General features: G+C 52.8%; 3 protein-coding genes across 3 annotated transcripts; 1 reads left to right on the top strand and 2 right to left on the bottom strand.

The window, feature by feature from the left end:
- The first annotated feature begins 3566 nt into the window (after nt 1-3566).
- gprD lies at nt 3567-5248 on the top strand. Its single transcript, XM_073745319.1, has 2 exons — nt 3567-4422; nt 4520-5248. The coding sequence occupies exons 1-2, from the start codon at nt 3841-3843 to the stop codon at nt 5219-5221; spliced, it is 1284 nt and encodes a 427-aa protein (XP_073593171.1). The 5' UTR covers nt 3567-3840; the 3' UTR covers nt 5222-5248.
- A 169-nt stretch (nt 5249-5417) lies between these two features.
- Nucleotides 5418-13053, bottom strand: BDW70DRAFT_162617 (uncharacterized protein; the record flags this gene model as incomplete). The annotated part of the gene is made up of 2 exons (XM_073741157.1): nt 5418-12317; nt 12367-13053. 2 exons carry the CDS (start codon nt 13051-13053, stop codon nt 5418-5420), a joined length of 7587 nt encoding a protein of 2528 aa, XP_073593172.1.
- Nucleotides 13054-13662: 609 nt separating this feature from the next.
- Nucleotides 13663-15423, bottom strand: BDW70DRAFT_141816 (fungal specific transcription factor domain-containing protein). Its single transcript, XM_073737834.1, has 3 exons — nt 15198-15423; nt 14614-15151; nt 13663-14565 (listed from the first exon to the last, which is right to left on the bottom strand). The coding sequence occupies exons 1-3, from the start codon at nt 15371-15373 to the stop codon at nt 14059-14061; spliced, it is 1221 nt and encodes a 406-aa protein (XP_073593173.1). The 5' UTR covers nt 15374-15423; the 3' UTR covers nt 13663-14058.
- Between the last annotated feature and the right edge of the window lie 345 nt (nt 15424-15768).

Raw genomic sequence — 15768 nt, forward strand, 5'->3', positions numbered from 1 at the left:
CTCAACTACGTCTGTCAGGAAGGAAATGTTCTAGAAAGGATGATGACCAATATGTATATTACTAGGTATAGAACATAGAGCAATTGGTTTAGTTCAATACTACTTGTTGGTATCATCAACTCTAGCTCGTGACATATATAATCCTGAATTCGTGATACACAAAAATACAGAGCAAAACTAGCATAAATAATGCAGACCACGAGCCTTGGCGTGTTTGACTTGTTTAACAGCCCGCGGGCGCCCGTTTCAGCCCGGCGGGCAGGCAAGTGCCGCCCATAGTAGCCCGGCGGGCAGGGAGGGTGCGCCCAAAGCCCGCCCATGGGCGGGCTAGGGCTCAGCCCACGACGGGCCGCCCAGGGCTATGGCGAGGCCTAGTCAGATCAGCTACGCCGTCGATACCAATCGATAGCAGTCCAGCGGCGGACCACCATATAGCTCCCAGAGTTTGTCAGCTGCCTAGCTCCTCAAGCATTCGTTCCGGTTTGTTTATTGTCAATGATATACTAGCAAATAAGACCTGTGCCATTACATTGGCTAGGCATCTCGCCGGCAGCTGTCCAAGCGCTTCAGCTGTCCGCATAAACATTGATCCGAGCGCCTTGCGAAGGTCTTATTTTTAAGGGGAAGGGAAAGGAATAGAGTCTATGAATATCCAGAAATACTGCAGGCTATACCATTCCCTTATAAATTCCCTGTCTACGCAGCAAGGCAGCTAGATTTATTCATAAATATCAAGTAAATGGTCATTCCAGTGAAAATTCTGACATGGGCAAAGCGGTTATATATATAGGATAGACCCGGCAGATCAGACCATTGGGTTTTATCATAATATGGGCTAGTGAGGTGGTTGCTAGCGTCAAATTTGGTTATGTAATCAATATCTATGAAAAATGATTGAATTGAAGGTCTTGATCTCCTAACTACGATCTGTATAGGCAATTTATACCTTTTCGAAGGCTTAAAAAGAAGGTTCTCGATGAACGGGAGATATCCTTGCCATGCAGTGTAAAACATCAAACAGACAAGTAAACGAGCGAGGTGCTGAACATTGATTAGTAAGGAGGAACCTCCGTTGACACATAATTGTGAGAGCACGTGCCCAGGCAAGCATACTGACAACCAGTATATTAGTCAGAACTTAGCTCTCCAAGGAGGGTTAGCCCTTTTTGGCTGAGTGGGAAGTTCGATACATACTCCCAACGTGGTTGCACACTAGAAAGGCCACTACACGTAGTCAATATTAGTATATAAATGTCTTGAATTATTGCATATGCAACTACAAAGGCACACCGACTTAGCGCAGCTTAGATCCGGCAAACAGCCCCGGGCGCGTAGATCACTGCATCCAACCCCCCTTCGCGACTGGCAATGCCACATCTTCGCAATCTGCCTCGCTCTTATCCTTTTCAGGAGCTCCTCCGGCTCCCTGGTCCCCTGTCCCCGCTCGACGGAGTATATTGAGGGGCATCTCCCAGAAGTCTGAGCTAGAGAGTAGATTACGCCGGCACGTGCGTTATTACAACGCTGACTTTCTTTGCTTATAGAATTTTCCGATAGAGCAGGAGAGAAAAACCTTGATTCTCGGTGAAACGGAACAGAAGCCGTTGGCCAAGATGGACAAGCAAATTCTAACGACCTTGGCGATGGCGACGTGCGATGTTGATCTAGCTGGAGATGGTCTGTGACAGGCGGAGCCCGGGAACCATGGTTCGAGGAGTCTAGTCAGGGTGATGATTTTATGACTCGCAAGGCGGTGGCCAATTTTTTTGCAAGGTTCGTTGCTATCACCGTAAAGGTATGCTTTGCGGAAATTATAGCTAATTTTGATCTCCAGATATGCGGCGTATGTAGCAGCACGCAAGCTCAGATCTCGTCCATTGGTCCTTGGCGGGGTGGCGCCGATTTCAATGGACTTTGACAGTCGGTATTTAATCAGGGATACGCGATTCTTCCGATTATCGGTCCGAGGTCTACGGTCCGAGGTCCACGAGGGTCGCTGCGCTCTGGCAGCCAGGCTCCTATCGTGGCTTAGGGCACGAGTAGGGCAGTGCGCCATCAACCGTGGCGTCGGGCTCAGCGAAGGACGGGGCCTGTATAGATCGTTTGGCCTGCATTTACTCAGAGCAGTAAACCTGCATTTAGTCTGCTTATTTAGTCCACTGTAGCCCAAGCCCACCTGACTCAGTAGCCATTTTGTATGCAACTAATGGCCAGGCCGGCTAACCGGACTGTGTGGGCAGGGCTACAAGCAGGTTAGGGGCACACTACTGCAACCCAACTGGTGTACTAAGCTCACTAAGCTCCGCCATAGTCAGACCCGTCCGTCGCCTTATTCAGTAGCTTCTCCTTTCGTCTTGCGCCTTGCTTTTCCGACCGGACGGCAGATTCCTCGCAGTGCCTAGCTCTAAATATGGAGCACATCAATACTTCGTATCTACTCAGAGTAGTTGGTGCTCTAGGTTAAGCTTCCGGCATTCCCCCTGAACCGGATCTTCAAGGGCTTGGTGAGGACTGACCTGCTTGTATAGGCCTAGTGGCACGGAGGTATGTCCAGAAGTGCGAAGTACGGAGCCAGTAGGCCTGTTGGTTGGCTGGTCCCCCGTATTCTGATCAGCTTCTATCCAGAACTAGTGTCGATTCAATCGCACCACTGATAGAGGAACTCCGCGGAGGACTATAGAAAGACTCCTATTTGCAAATCAAAGCGATCGTGGGTAAATCTCGGAATGGGACCACACAGCATTCGGGGAAAAACATCTCGTGCTGGGCCCACTGAGTGGTCTGTTCGGTTTTAGGAGTCGCTCTATTCCGACTGCTAAACCAGGTCTGGTAGTTTTCTCTTCACGAGTCAGTCACATTAACGACAATCAGTGCCTTGTCCAGGACAAGGCCATTCTTGCTTTTACTTGAGGCGGGTCCTCTACGTTGAGAGTACTTATGGTTCTCCAGACTCGACGAACGATACTGTTGTGATTCGCAGATTACGTGTCGGGATATAGTCAACTCAGCCAATGACGAGCGGTCTGTTACCACTACCTTGGAACTAGTCTGGGGAACGGGTGGAGTAGACGCAGCCTGACGAAAGCTGATCTTGCCATGCCCAGAACTCGATGTCGAGCTCGAGTCAAGCTCGACATCGAGATATCACGGGCCAAATGCCAGATGCAGAGGGCAGGACGCTCATCTTCCCCCCGACCGGGACGCAGTCATTGGATGTTGTTTGAAACATACCCTGGATATGGTACCGACTATGCACGATCACGGACGCACAGCTCTCCATACCAACAGTAGCAGCTGCTCGCTCCCTCTCGCCCCTTGCCCTTGGCCGTCTTTCTCACATACTTGCGCCCACTGCCTGGGCTCCATATAATCGCTCGTTCATTTGTTCATAGCTCAGTCCGCACCGGACGTTGTCCGTCTGATCTGCCGTGCACAGTCTAGATCCGGATGAGTGGAGAGTCGTTGGGGCTCCTAGTGAGGGAGGGATTGTGATCGGCGGGTCGCCACGCGATTGGTATCGTATCAGCGGCCATCGAACTTGTGGGCCCTGACTACTGTGAGACTATCGCTGGACTACTGCAAGGAGGAGTTGTCGCTGACAGGGTCTTGGACGCTAATTAAGCTTTGGCCAATGCCCCACGATGGCGGCGAAAAGCGTGCAAAGTGGCCACGCCGTACCCGGTTCCAGAATGCAGGCTTGCCGGTGATCTAGTGTATTTTCTTTTTTAAATACTGAAGACGCCATGCACTGGCCGTTTCACCAGGGACGGGATTGACTTGCCGCCGTGCGTTGAATACTGCCACCGTCCAAACTCTCCAACAACGCCGCATCCCGCAACCATGGCTGCGCTCTACAGAGCCATCCTGCTGCTTCGGAGCGACCATGGCCTGGATGGCGAGCACCACCTCGTCCCCCGGCAATCCCATGCTGTCGAGACCCTCGACGGCTCGACCAAGGCCGGTTTCATCGCTATGGGCATCTGCGGCCTCATCTCGTTCATTGCAACGCTCAGTCTCCTCTCGTTCTTGACCTACCGCTTTATCTTCTGGAAACGCTACTACAAACGACCTCTCGCGAAAAACCAGTACGTTGTGCTCATCTACCAGCTCCTGCTGGTCGATCTCCAACAGGCGACCGCGTTCCTGCTCTGTCTGCACTGGGTGAGCAAGGGCGCCGTCTACTATCCAAGTGCCGCATGTGTCCTCCAAGGTTGGTGGATCCAGACGGCCGATCCGGGAAGTGGGTTGTTTGTTATCGCGATTGCCATGCATACCGGTGCCGTCGTCCTGCGAGGCCGCCAGTTGTCGTTCAGGGCGTTCGTGGCCTGTGTGATTGGACTGTGGGCATTTATCCTAGTACTAGGTTTCATCGCCGTCGGACTTTACGGGCCCAAGACGTTTGTCATTTCCGAGGCTGCCTGGGTAGGTTCACCCGCCCCGCCCCCCTTGCTTCTACTCCCCCGCTCGCTGCTACCGTTGCAAATACCGTTACAAATACTAACCAGCATATCCCGGTTAGTGCTGGCTGAGTCCTGAGCATGAAAATGAGCGTCTCTGGGGCCACTACCTCTGGATTTTCCTCGCCGAGTTCGGCACCGTGGTGCTCTACGGCATGATGTTCTTCTACCTGCGCCGCCGGATGATGCACGCTGCAAAGCTGCGGCCCAACCACCAGGACAGCCTGAAACGGCTCAACCGTGTCGTTATCTACATGGTCATCTACCCCTTCGCCTATGTCCTGCTCTCGCTCCCGCTGGCCGCCGGCCGAATGTCCAGCGCGCGCCATGTCATCCCCAGTCGCCAATACTTTGCCGCTGCTGGATCACTCATGGCCTTGTCCGGTCTGGCGGACGCGGCCGTCTACACGCTTACGAGGCGGCAGTTGCTGCTCGATACGGACCTGAGTCAGTCGGACGGCCCGTATGCTCGATACGCCTACTCGGGCTCACATACGTACCATACGCAAGTTACGTCCACGACTGGAGGGCGTGATAGGAAACGAGGTCGGTTCCGAAAGGGAATGCAAACATTGAATGAGACGGTCCAGGATGATCGCGATGATTCGACCGAGGAGATTGTAAAGGGCGGTCGGAATGGCAGTGGGGATGTCGAGATGGTCAATTATACGGGTCACGGAGTGTATCAAGAGACGACGATCGAGATCACGCACGAGGTAGCGGATTCCCAAGAGTTCCCCCAGCGGGAACGACATAGTGGGTGAAGGGGACTTCTTTTACATATATATATGTATATATTATTCATACTACGACCGGTCGACCTCGATCATTTTCTTTTGTTTACATTATACCATTTATAGTATACTCAATGTTAATGCTAATTCTCTCAACTACCTTCATGCTCATTTGATTGATTTGATTGCTTATTTCCACTCTTCTGCTGTCTCAACAGCTTGACCCTCATTGGATGCCCTGTCTGGTCTGTGCTTGTGTTAAGAAACCGCGCTCCTTCCAACTGCGGACAACCCGCCTCACGTGCTCCTCCTCTCCCCCTCTTTCCATCTCCCTCAACGTCCTGGAATGTTTTCTTGCGACCCTTGTGTCTAGCGGTCCCTGACACGACATCCTTTCGAAATTCGTCTCTAGCCAGTCTGCCATAAACCCTGCTGGATTCTCCCTGCTGCCACCGCGGTTTCTGACTCGCTGAATCCAATCTTTGAACGATATCTCGGTGGCTTCCAGCTCCCCGGCGAGCACGTCTACAACAGTGGTCCAGTTCTGACCTGTAGGATGGTCGACGTGATAGATTCCCTCGGGGACTTCCTCGTCCAGCAGCAGTTCGGCGATAATACGAGCTGCTACATCTACTGGCGTCCACCCCAACCGCCCCGCCAGTAAAGGGAAAACACCAAGGCTCTGGGACGACTTCACCATGGCCGGAAAATGCTCGGCCGTGTTCCAGTACCCTGTTTCCTTGGATCCAGAAATCTGGCCTGGCCGTACAATCGTTGCCTGGAATATTGCCGGATACCGCTGCAGTGTCTCGTGAATCATTCGCTCGCAGACGAACTTCGCCTCGTTATACCCGTTGCTCATCACCTGTTCAATCCGCGTACATTCTTCCAGCGCTCCACCTCCATTGACCGTACCAATCGAGGATACGAACTGGAAACGGACTGGGTGTCGTTGAGCAATGGCAATGCATTTAGCCAGATCGATCAAATTCCGCAGCGTGCGGAACTGTCCCTCGAACTTCGACAGAGGTGCCGCACCGTTCATGGGCCAAGCGTTGTGAACTATATGAGTTACGTTTTCTTGAAGGTACGTGCACTGCTCAATGGAGAGCCCCATACGATCGTTTGTCGTGTCAGTCTCCATGGCCACTAATTTGGCCTCTTCTGCTGACCCAAGAGATAGGCCCCGCGCCGTCAGTGCTTCCTTTTGTCGGACCCGCGGCTCCATTCGGCTTACCCGGTTCAGACAGATAACAGACTGAACATTCGGAAGCTGTACGAGGCGTGCAACCAAGTGGCTACCAAGGCTTCCTGTGGCCCCGGTGACTAAAACACAAGCATGGTTAGCTGGAGCTCTGATCCGTGGCGGCAATGCTGGCATTGTGAAGCCTGCGGTGTGTTGGTTAACATACTCCTCCACTGTCCGCAGTCTCGCGGCATCCTCTTGGGACGAGACCGGGTAACGTTGCTCTCCTCCCGCAGTAGCAAAGATTACACGCTGGACGCCGACCTCATTGGATTTGCCGTCCGTCCAATCGATGTGGCCGTATCCTACCGCTTGCAGGTCGTCTTTCCACCGCCGCTCGTTGGTAATCGCATGCGTCCGTCCATCGTTGAAAACCCACCAGCCACGAAATAACCCGAATACCAGGTCTATCGCAAAAACCGGCCTGGTCATCTCTAGCAACATCAACACGCCATCCGGTCGCAGGGCCTGTCGCATATTACCCGTGGACACTCGCAGATTTGAGGTCGCATGGACCGCATTGCTCGCCATGATGATATGGTATTTTCCTAGGTCCTCTGATGGCGGTTTTTCGATATCATGCACGCAGTACCGGACAAACTGATAGTCGCGAAATTTGCGTCGTGCCTGAGCTAGAAATGCGGGGGATATGTCGCTAAAGGTATATTCTACTGGGATTGGAAGCGCTGCCAGCAGAGGAAGCAACCACTTCGTGCCACCACCTGTGCCTGCACCCATTTCAAGAATTCTCAGGGCCATCCCTTCTCTGGCTGCGGCGGGAGGCAGCTTGTCGACAAGTCGTCGGATGAACTCTCCCATTAGCTTGTAACCTGCGACATTATGCGGCTCATCGCCGTACATCCACGATACAAGCCGCTGGCCCTCTGGTGTGCCGAAGATGAGCTGCAGCCCGTCCTGCTCCCCGCGCAGAACCGAGGCAAGTCTACTGCCAGTGTAGAAGGTGAGTTTACTTGCACCCCCGTATTCTGGGTACTCACATTCGATCTTGTGGAGAAGTGTACTGCTGGATTCCGTTGGAGCGCAGATCTCCGTGCGGATGACTGTCGATCCGTCAAGTTTTATCAGTCCCGCCTCCACTAGTCGCCCGTATAGGTACTCGACTAGCGGGCCGTGCTGCGCATCAAATTCAATGCGTGGGAGGAGGTCGTTTGCACGAGCAGATCGGATGTTGCTCCCCAACTCCTCCAATGCTTCCAGTGTCAATACAACGCACATTTCGACCAACAAAGGAGTGAAGTCGAGAAGACGACCACTGCATTTGTTGTCCGCTAGGAACTGATCGGTCAGTCCTTTGGTTTCAGCCAGAGCATCCAGTACTCCATCAAGCGGTATTACCAAGTCTGCCGTATCGGATACACTTGTAATTGACCCTCTAGTGCTAGGGAATTCGGTGGCCTCGTCAGTTGCGCTGCACTGGTTGCCACTGCAGACGCTGGAGTCTTCATACGTCTCTCCCAGTGCACTTTGAACCGCCTGCAAAAGATCAAGAAATGTCTCTGCCTCAACGAGCGCCTCCACAGCTATTGTGCATTTGAAGGCAACCTCTAATTCGCGGGCAAGCTCCATTGCCATCAGCGAATCAACGCCCGCGTCGGCTAGATGACTATCATCCTGTATCTCGCTGGGCTCCACCGCGCAGATCTCGGCCACAACAGCCTTAACATGACCGACCAGATCCTTCGTTAAATGGTTTTCTTGGTTAGAAGTATCTTTTGCCCTGCACTCAACTTTCAGCGTGGAACCACGAAGTAGGTGGATAAACAGGCTCTTTGCCACGCGCGAATACCGCAAGCCGAGAAACATCTCCACCAGCTCTCCATCAGGCGTGAACACAAAGACGTCGCTTGTATACAATCCCTCAGACCGCTGGTGACGAGCCCACACATGCCAGGTATCCGGCCTAGCAGTCGCCATATCCGCGTATAATGGCGTACGCATCCACTGCTCAATTCCACTCGCGATATAAACTTCGTCTTCAGCTCTGTCGGTCATGCAATTCACCCAAAACCCAGCACACTGGCTGAACGAGTCACACAGAAAGGCATCTGCCCATGTTTTCCCAGCATATGATTTGACAACTCGACCGGCGCTTTCTCTACCTTTCCCAACTAGCCTTTGCACACCCTGATACTGCTCAGAATACTCCACTATTTCTGCGAATGACCGATACACATTTCGGCCCTGCAGGATATCATCAACTTCTGGGTCTGTGAGGAGCTCGGCACACCTGGCGTGGCTGACTAGCCTTGCGTACTGTGTGAACTTGGTTTGTAACCTAGAGCTGCGGACGTCATGCATCGATATATGTGCTGTACAATGTAGAAGCCGGGAATCATATTGACCCCCTTTTGTCTGACTCTGAAACCTTAAGACCCAAGTCCTTTTATCATCTTCAGCGGAAACCTCGATCCACACCTCGCGGCTTGAATCTAGCAGTAGTGGCGCATCACTGCTGACATCATACACTCTGGGTATTTTCCCTTGGTTGTTGGGAAGAGATCTGAGCAGCTCGACTGCATAATCAAGCAGCAGAGTTGCGGGTGCGATTGGGGCGGTCTTCGCGGCTGTATGCCCGGAGACGGCTGCAACATAGTTTGGATGGTCCGTATGGATGAGGTATTTACTCAACTGACGGGCAGGGTCTTCGTAACCGATAAATGAAAAAAGAGGCTCTTCCTTCTCACCTTTCATAACCGCTTGCGCCTGGCTATATTTCAAGGGAAGGGGCTTATTTTCCATCCAGTGTCGCGATCTTTCAAACTGGTAAGGTGGCAGCAAAAGGGGAGCATATTCTCTAGTTTGGCGAGCGTGATAACCCCAGAATGTGCAAGGCACATTATCCCTCCAGAGCCCGACCGTGACATCTGTGATGTTCATCAATGCCGACGTGGATGTTACATTCACTGAATGGAAAGTGTTGCCAGATACGCCCAAATCAAGCGCTCTCCGTGCTAGCGAAGTAATCGTGGAGTTGGAACCTGCCTCAAGCCAAATAGCCGGGCCGTGACGTGCAGCGAGGCGCTGTACAGCATTATTGAAATAAACAGGCTGACGGAGATGGTCTGCCACGATGCTCAACGGTATGGTATCTGCTGCTTGGTGCTCAGTAGCACGCTCGATCGGAATAGTTGCGGTGTTAAGAGCTAGACCATCTATGGCACTTGCGAGTGCAGGAAGCAACGGGTCCACCAGGGTGGAATGGAAAGCATTCGTGACCTCAAGGCGCTTTAGTCGAAATGCGGAATCAGCCCCCAGTTCTTCCTGAAGGAAGTCAACAACCGAGGTCGGCCCTGCGACGGTAAAACTTCGAGGGCCATTAAAGCAGGCTATGTCTGCGGAGGACGATTCAAGGTGTCTCTCCAAGCTAGACCTGTCTCCTTCTACGGCAAGCATAGCACCCGGGTCAGCACCCCATTTGTCACGGATTAGAATAGCACGGCGCATGATGAGAGTCAAGGCGTCTGGTAGAGACAGCGCGCCAGAAATACACAAGGCTGTTAGCTCGCCGAAACTGTGGCCTATAACCGCTGTGACCTCCACTCCACAATCCATCCAGCTGCGAGCGCAAGCATACTGCAATGCAAAAAGCTGCGTGTGGAGCTGCACAATATCCAGTACGGGGGCCGTTGAAAATATACCGGGGTAGATGCTTGAACCCCCATTCGCTTTAAGAATATCATCACAGGAGTCGAGATGATGTTTGAATAAAGGGAATGCGTTATAGAATGTGCGGTCGAGTCCGATACTTCTCCCTACTTGTCCTCCAAAACACAGCACCAGTGGGCGTTTGGGTTTCTTCACTTGAATTAAATGTTTATTATCCCCTTTCTCCAGACCTGTCAGGATGTCTTTAAGTTCCGGCTCTGATCGGGCTTGGAAGACGCACTGGCACTCCAAGGCCGGGTTCGATTTTCGCGTGAGGTTGAACGCAATATTAACAAATGACATGTCTCGCTCTGGGCGAGAGAGGAACCTCCGCAAACGTGCCACATATGCTTGCAGACGGGCCTTGTCCAAACCGCACAAGCGAAACGGCAGCGCAACATTTTCTGCATGAATGCCCCGTTCTTGAACTTCATTCTTTCGCGGTCCCTGTGTGATGACCATTGACGCATTAGACCCACAAGCTCCATAGTTGTTTATCAGCGCTGCGCGAAATCCAACTTCCCAAGGTTTGACTCTTGTTCCTATCTCGATATGGTCGTCTGGCATGGCCCTGATATGCGGATTCAGAGAATTGAACCCGGGTTGAGGAGGGATCTGTCCGTTCAGGATCATCAGGACAACCTTGCACAGGGCAATCATTCCGGATACACCTTCAGTGTGCCCGACCAGCCCTTTTACAGAGCCCAAAGCGAGATTCCCTACCCTTCTCGGACCACCTAGCACATCCCGCACGCTCTCATACTCAGCCGGATCCCCAGCTTGAGTGCCTGTTCCATGGGCTTCGACGATACTGATGTCCCTTGGGTGAAGATGCGCACGTTGCGTTACCTTCTTAAACAGACCAGCCAACGAAGCAGTGTCAGGCACAACAATAGGTGTACAGTTGTCATTCTGTTCCACAGCTGTACTTGCAATGGTTGCAAGGACCTGATCTCCCTGTGCAATTGCGTGTGATAACTTTTTGATATAGATCGCTGCAAACCCTTCACCGCGACAATAGCCGTCAGCCTTCGCGTCGAATGGCTTACATGGACCTGTAGGCGAAAGAAATGATGCCCCTGCGAGATTATCATATGCTAGAGGACTAGTGATGGCATTGGCACCGCCCACTAGGGCGGCCGTACAATCGCCGCTCAGTATTGCCTGACATGCATGATGCAATGCTACAGCAGAGCCAGAACACGCCGTATCAACACATAGTGAGGGGCCTCGCCACCCAAAGTGATGTGAGAGTTTTCCGGCTAGGAAGCTTCTCAACAGCCCTGTCGCTGCATAGGCGGAAGCTGGATGGCAATTTACGTTGTGTTCGTAGTCCACTGTACAGGTTGCAATGAAACATCCTATATCCTTTCCCCGGGATGGTTGGGAAAAGTAGCCGGCTGACTCCAGCGCCTGATAGGCGACTTGAAGCATGAGCCGTTGCTGGGGATCCTGTGACATCGCTTCCCGCGGCGATTTCCTGAAGAACTTGTGGTCAAAGGCATCGATATCGCGGACAAAATTACCGAACCATGAGCGTTGACTCGCCTCAGGGCGCCAAGGAGTCTCGTAGTTTGCGTATCTTTCTCGTGGCATCTCGCGGTGCTGTGACTCGCCAGAGCACAAAAGATCCCAGAATTCGTCAAGGTCGTCAGCGCCCGCAACACGGCAGGCCATACCGACTATGGCTATGTCGGTTTCGGCCGGTGGCCTCGTGGCTAGCTCGTGGTCGCGGCTTATGGTGGCCGGGAGCTCTACATCAGCGAAGTGGACGATGCGTTGGGGAAGACGGCGAAACAGTGTCGGGGGAACGCATCGTTCCGGCCCGAACTCGACAACTATAGAGCTGGGTATGGTGAGATGTTCTCGGTATACGGCAGAGAAAGTCTTGTGCCACAGACACTGTTGAGCAAGGACAGCGCGGAGGACTAGCTGGTGGAGGCAGCCCGAACGAACCGGTTCTGCAGTGCTGTTTGCACGCGGAGGGTGGAGCAGCTCCGATGCGTCAGGAAGTTGAAGACCGGAATGAGTATTGCAGAGATGAATCAATGGGGTCAGGCTCTTTTCGTGGCCTGGCCAGTGATATCGGCCATTGAACTCAACCGCGTTGGCTGAAAATCCAGCAGACTGGAGAGTTTGTTGCAGGGCAGCGACACCCCGCCGAGGAGTCATTATCGTTGCCCTGTTCTCGTCATATTGAACGGTAATATATGACTGTTCCGTCAGTGCTTGTTCAGTCGGCAACAATGAAGGCCATACATACCCCCGGGTATTTTTCGAGCAAGCCTTCCACCCCCCCCTCTAATTCAGGACGCTTCCACCCAATTGCTAGAGACGTATACTCTTCCTCGGCTTGTTGTAAATCTCCCATTGCCCCTAATAACATGGCTAAACGAATTGCAACAGAGCCGTACATCCTCAGGTTGCCCGTCCTCGCCGCAGACACTGCAATACTGCTCAGGAGTCCGATACAAAATCCGACAATTTCCACCACAGGGTTCCTTCCATTTGGCTGCATCTTCAGCCACTGTGAATACTGCACAAAATGAGTCATCATGAGCAACGGCGCGAGCTGTGTATAGCACAGTGGAAATTTGGCTGTGGATAGATCATCGCATCGAAACCACCTTTCCAACTCCCGAAGGTCCTCTTCTCCTCTGATCGCCCGCAAGGATGGGACACAATTAGTTCCGGCAGCAGCGCGGTAGTAGCCTGGTAACTCGCTTAGAACATCGAGCATCCAGTGATGTCCAGGATTATCGAGGACAGTTTTTCGGAGCTGGCGGAAGTCGGATGCAGTGAACGTGAGCCATTGGCAGCCAAATAGAAGGACAACGTTACGCTCTTGCTCCGCAGTGTCTTTGCCATTCACTTCCATGGCAGCAGTCGCACTGGCTTCCTGCCCGGCTGGAATGGCAGGAGGGTCTTGGCTGGCTGCCGGCGTAACCATATCTGACTGGCCACGAACTGAACCGTAACTGGCTTGAATCTCTTGTCGAAATACATGTCGGCTATTCTATACTCATATATTTTCGGCAGCTTCACGCTTATTTGTTTGCTTACAGATCAACAACGCTTGCAAGTAAGCACTGCACTGCGCGTTCTACAACTGGAGATGGGGATGAAGCGGTGGAACTTCAACCATGTCTTTATAGGGCTTTGAATGGCAAGGATCATCCCTAACGGCGGATATGCATGGCAATTCTGGAGTCGTGGTTTGATTTTCGGTAGGTCCACCTCTCACCGAGACTTTGCTGTACATCCGGAGTTTCTCTTAGCGTTACACGGTATACCACTGTTGTCGCCCTGTCTGGAACTATGTTCCACAGCAGCTATTGTTGGCATTGTTAACGTCTTGTACGGCGCCAGACACGACAGGCAGCTTCGGAATAGCTCGTTGAAACGGGCCCGCAATTTTCTCCGGACTCCTGCTTGTCGCTCTCTGCCCTGCGCTGGAGTAATTGTTCGGAGTATTCTTTCAAAGAATTGGCTAACTCCGGCTTGATTAGCTGGTAAAAATAGGGGCCAGAAGCCGAGAAACAAGCTAACGCATATTTAGACATGACTACAGGCAGTATGTTTTGTTGTAGCCTCGAAAAAAAGGATTTGATTGTATTTCAGAAACTGCATTTCTCTTCAGCAGACACCCTCCCAGATCCCTTCTTAAAAACGCCATACAAAACCATGCGACGTCGTTACGTGACATTAAAAGCAATGGAATCAACGGTGAAACATTATATAGGAGCAGCTGCTGACATCGAGGCCTGTGGACTATGGGATGCGTTTTTAACCCGGTCGAGATCCTGAAGACAAGTCAGTACCTCTTGCAGCATGCCATCGAACCCTGCATCGAGATAGCTGTGTCCCGCGAAGAATTCGGTACACATCATCAGCGGAATTGGTGTTAATGGATGAACCTGACCCGTTAGTCGCCTGCTGTACTGAAGTAGGAGGGCTAAAGCACCTTGAAGTATCCAAGCTGGCCTTGCAACTTAACCAGGTTCACTACCTCATGTGCGGCCATCACGCACAGTCGCTCATACTCGATTATTCCTAGGAGATGATCGCCAGTCTTCCAAGTAATCGACTCAAGCACGCTATGCAGAAAAAGAACCATGGTCTGGGCGACTATACGAGCGAACATCAACATTGGATCGACCTGCGGGCATGCCGAGAGCATTCGGATGCGGGAATTGAGCATCTCGTGCAGCCACTGATGTCGTGACCAGAAACCTTCGAAGGCTGTGACATCGCCGGTGATGCTCAGCTGCTCTACCGCCACCTTTTGTCTATGTGCGAGAGCCCGCCCGCATATTGTCGCGAGAACGATACACTCGCTGAAGGACGAGATGGGCTGAATGGGGTCATTGCTCGTCCTCGTCATCGCTTCAGGGAGATACTGGGTTACCACGGGGTTTCCAGCTTGGAAATCTTCTTCCGGGCCAGGGAGACGGGTTGCGATCTACACAGTCAGTTGTGCCGTCACCTATCTGGACTTGGGGCAACATACTAATTGTTCATTCAGTGTGAAGGGCAGGCCATTGTGGAAACTGATGAATCGATCGAGCGAATAAGCCATCCAGAAGGTCCGTCGTCGTTCTTCAAGCCCCGTCCAGTCAATCAGGGATGTCTCCTCGTCTTTTGCCATCATCACCGGGCTGTTCGGGTCATCCAACTCGTACAATCGCATTCCCAACACAAGACGGCAGCATCTGCCCGCACTCATCCACGCTTGCAGCGGTGATAGCTGCATGTATTCGTAGATGCAGACCAAGACCCAAGCCTGCGCGTGCTCAATGCCTCCGCTTGCCTCCGGGCGCGGGTATGAGTTTTGGGAGTCCAGCATGTCAAGCATCCGTCTTGTCTCTTGGTAGAGGGGGTTGCGGAGGGAGCGAAATTGCGCCGAAAGCGAGGCCGCGACTGTCCACATCGCGTGCTGCAGACAAACCTGGCCATCGCTCTTCTGCTGCTGCTGGGACCAGACGTGGTATCGCCATCGCTGCAATATAGGGGCAAACGGGTGGACGCGATCGAAGTATAGTTGATCACTGTTGCTCAGCGTCGTCGGGAAATTCTTAGCAGGCCAGGACTTACAGGTCAGCTCGCATGAGCTCGGTGACGAGTTCCGATCGCGGCAAATCGTGTGATTGGGATTTCGTGCCTTCTCGTCTGTCTCTGGGTGATTCTGTACCGTCCCTCGACCGATTGTGACCGCGGCTGGAATCCTCCGAGTCGTATTCGGCCCCCGCACCCTCTAGCAGGGCGTGCATTTGCCGATCGATTTCGGGATGCCGGTCGGCCAGACAGCGCTCGAGGGCGGCTACTCGCTCAGCTAGAATCTTGGAGGATTTCACGTTCAGCAACCTACCGATGCGAGTTCGCAGTGTCCGTAGCTGACCCTTCCGCGGCCCTCGAGGAAGTCTCGTTGTGCTGATCTTGCAGTCGAGCCCGCCTTCGTAGCAGACCTGGCACTGCGGTCGTTGGCGGTCACAGCGGACCTTCCGTCGACGACACTCCTCGCAGGCGGACCCCGGTCGCTGGCGAGAGGTGACGGTGATGGGCGGGGTCGGGTTGAGGGATTCGGCCTTCATTTCGGGGTTGAACATCTGGGCGGTCTTTTCTCCAAGACGCAGCGAGGAGTCAAGGACTCGGTCCCTTGCACGAG

This window comes from Aspergillus foveolatus, assembly GCF_047715535.1.
Source record: "Aspergillus foveolatus strain CBS 279.81 unplaced genomic scaffold BDW70scaffold_53, whole genome shotgun sequence".
NCBI lineage: Eukaryota > Fungi > Ascomycota > Eurotiomycetes > Eurotiales > Aspergillaceae > Aspergillus > Aspergillus foveolatus.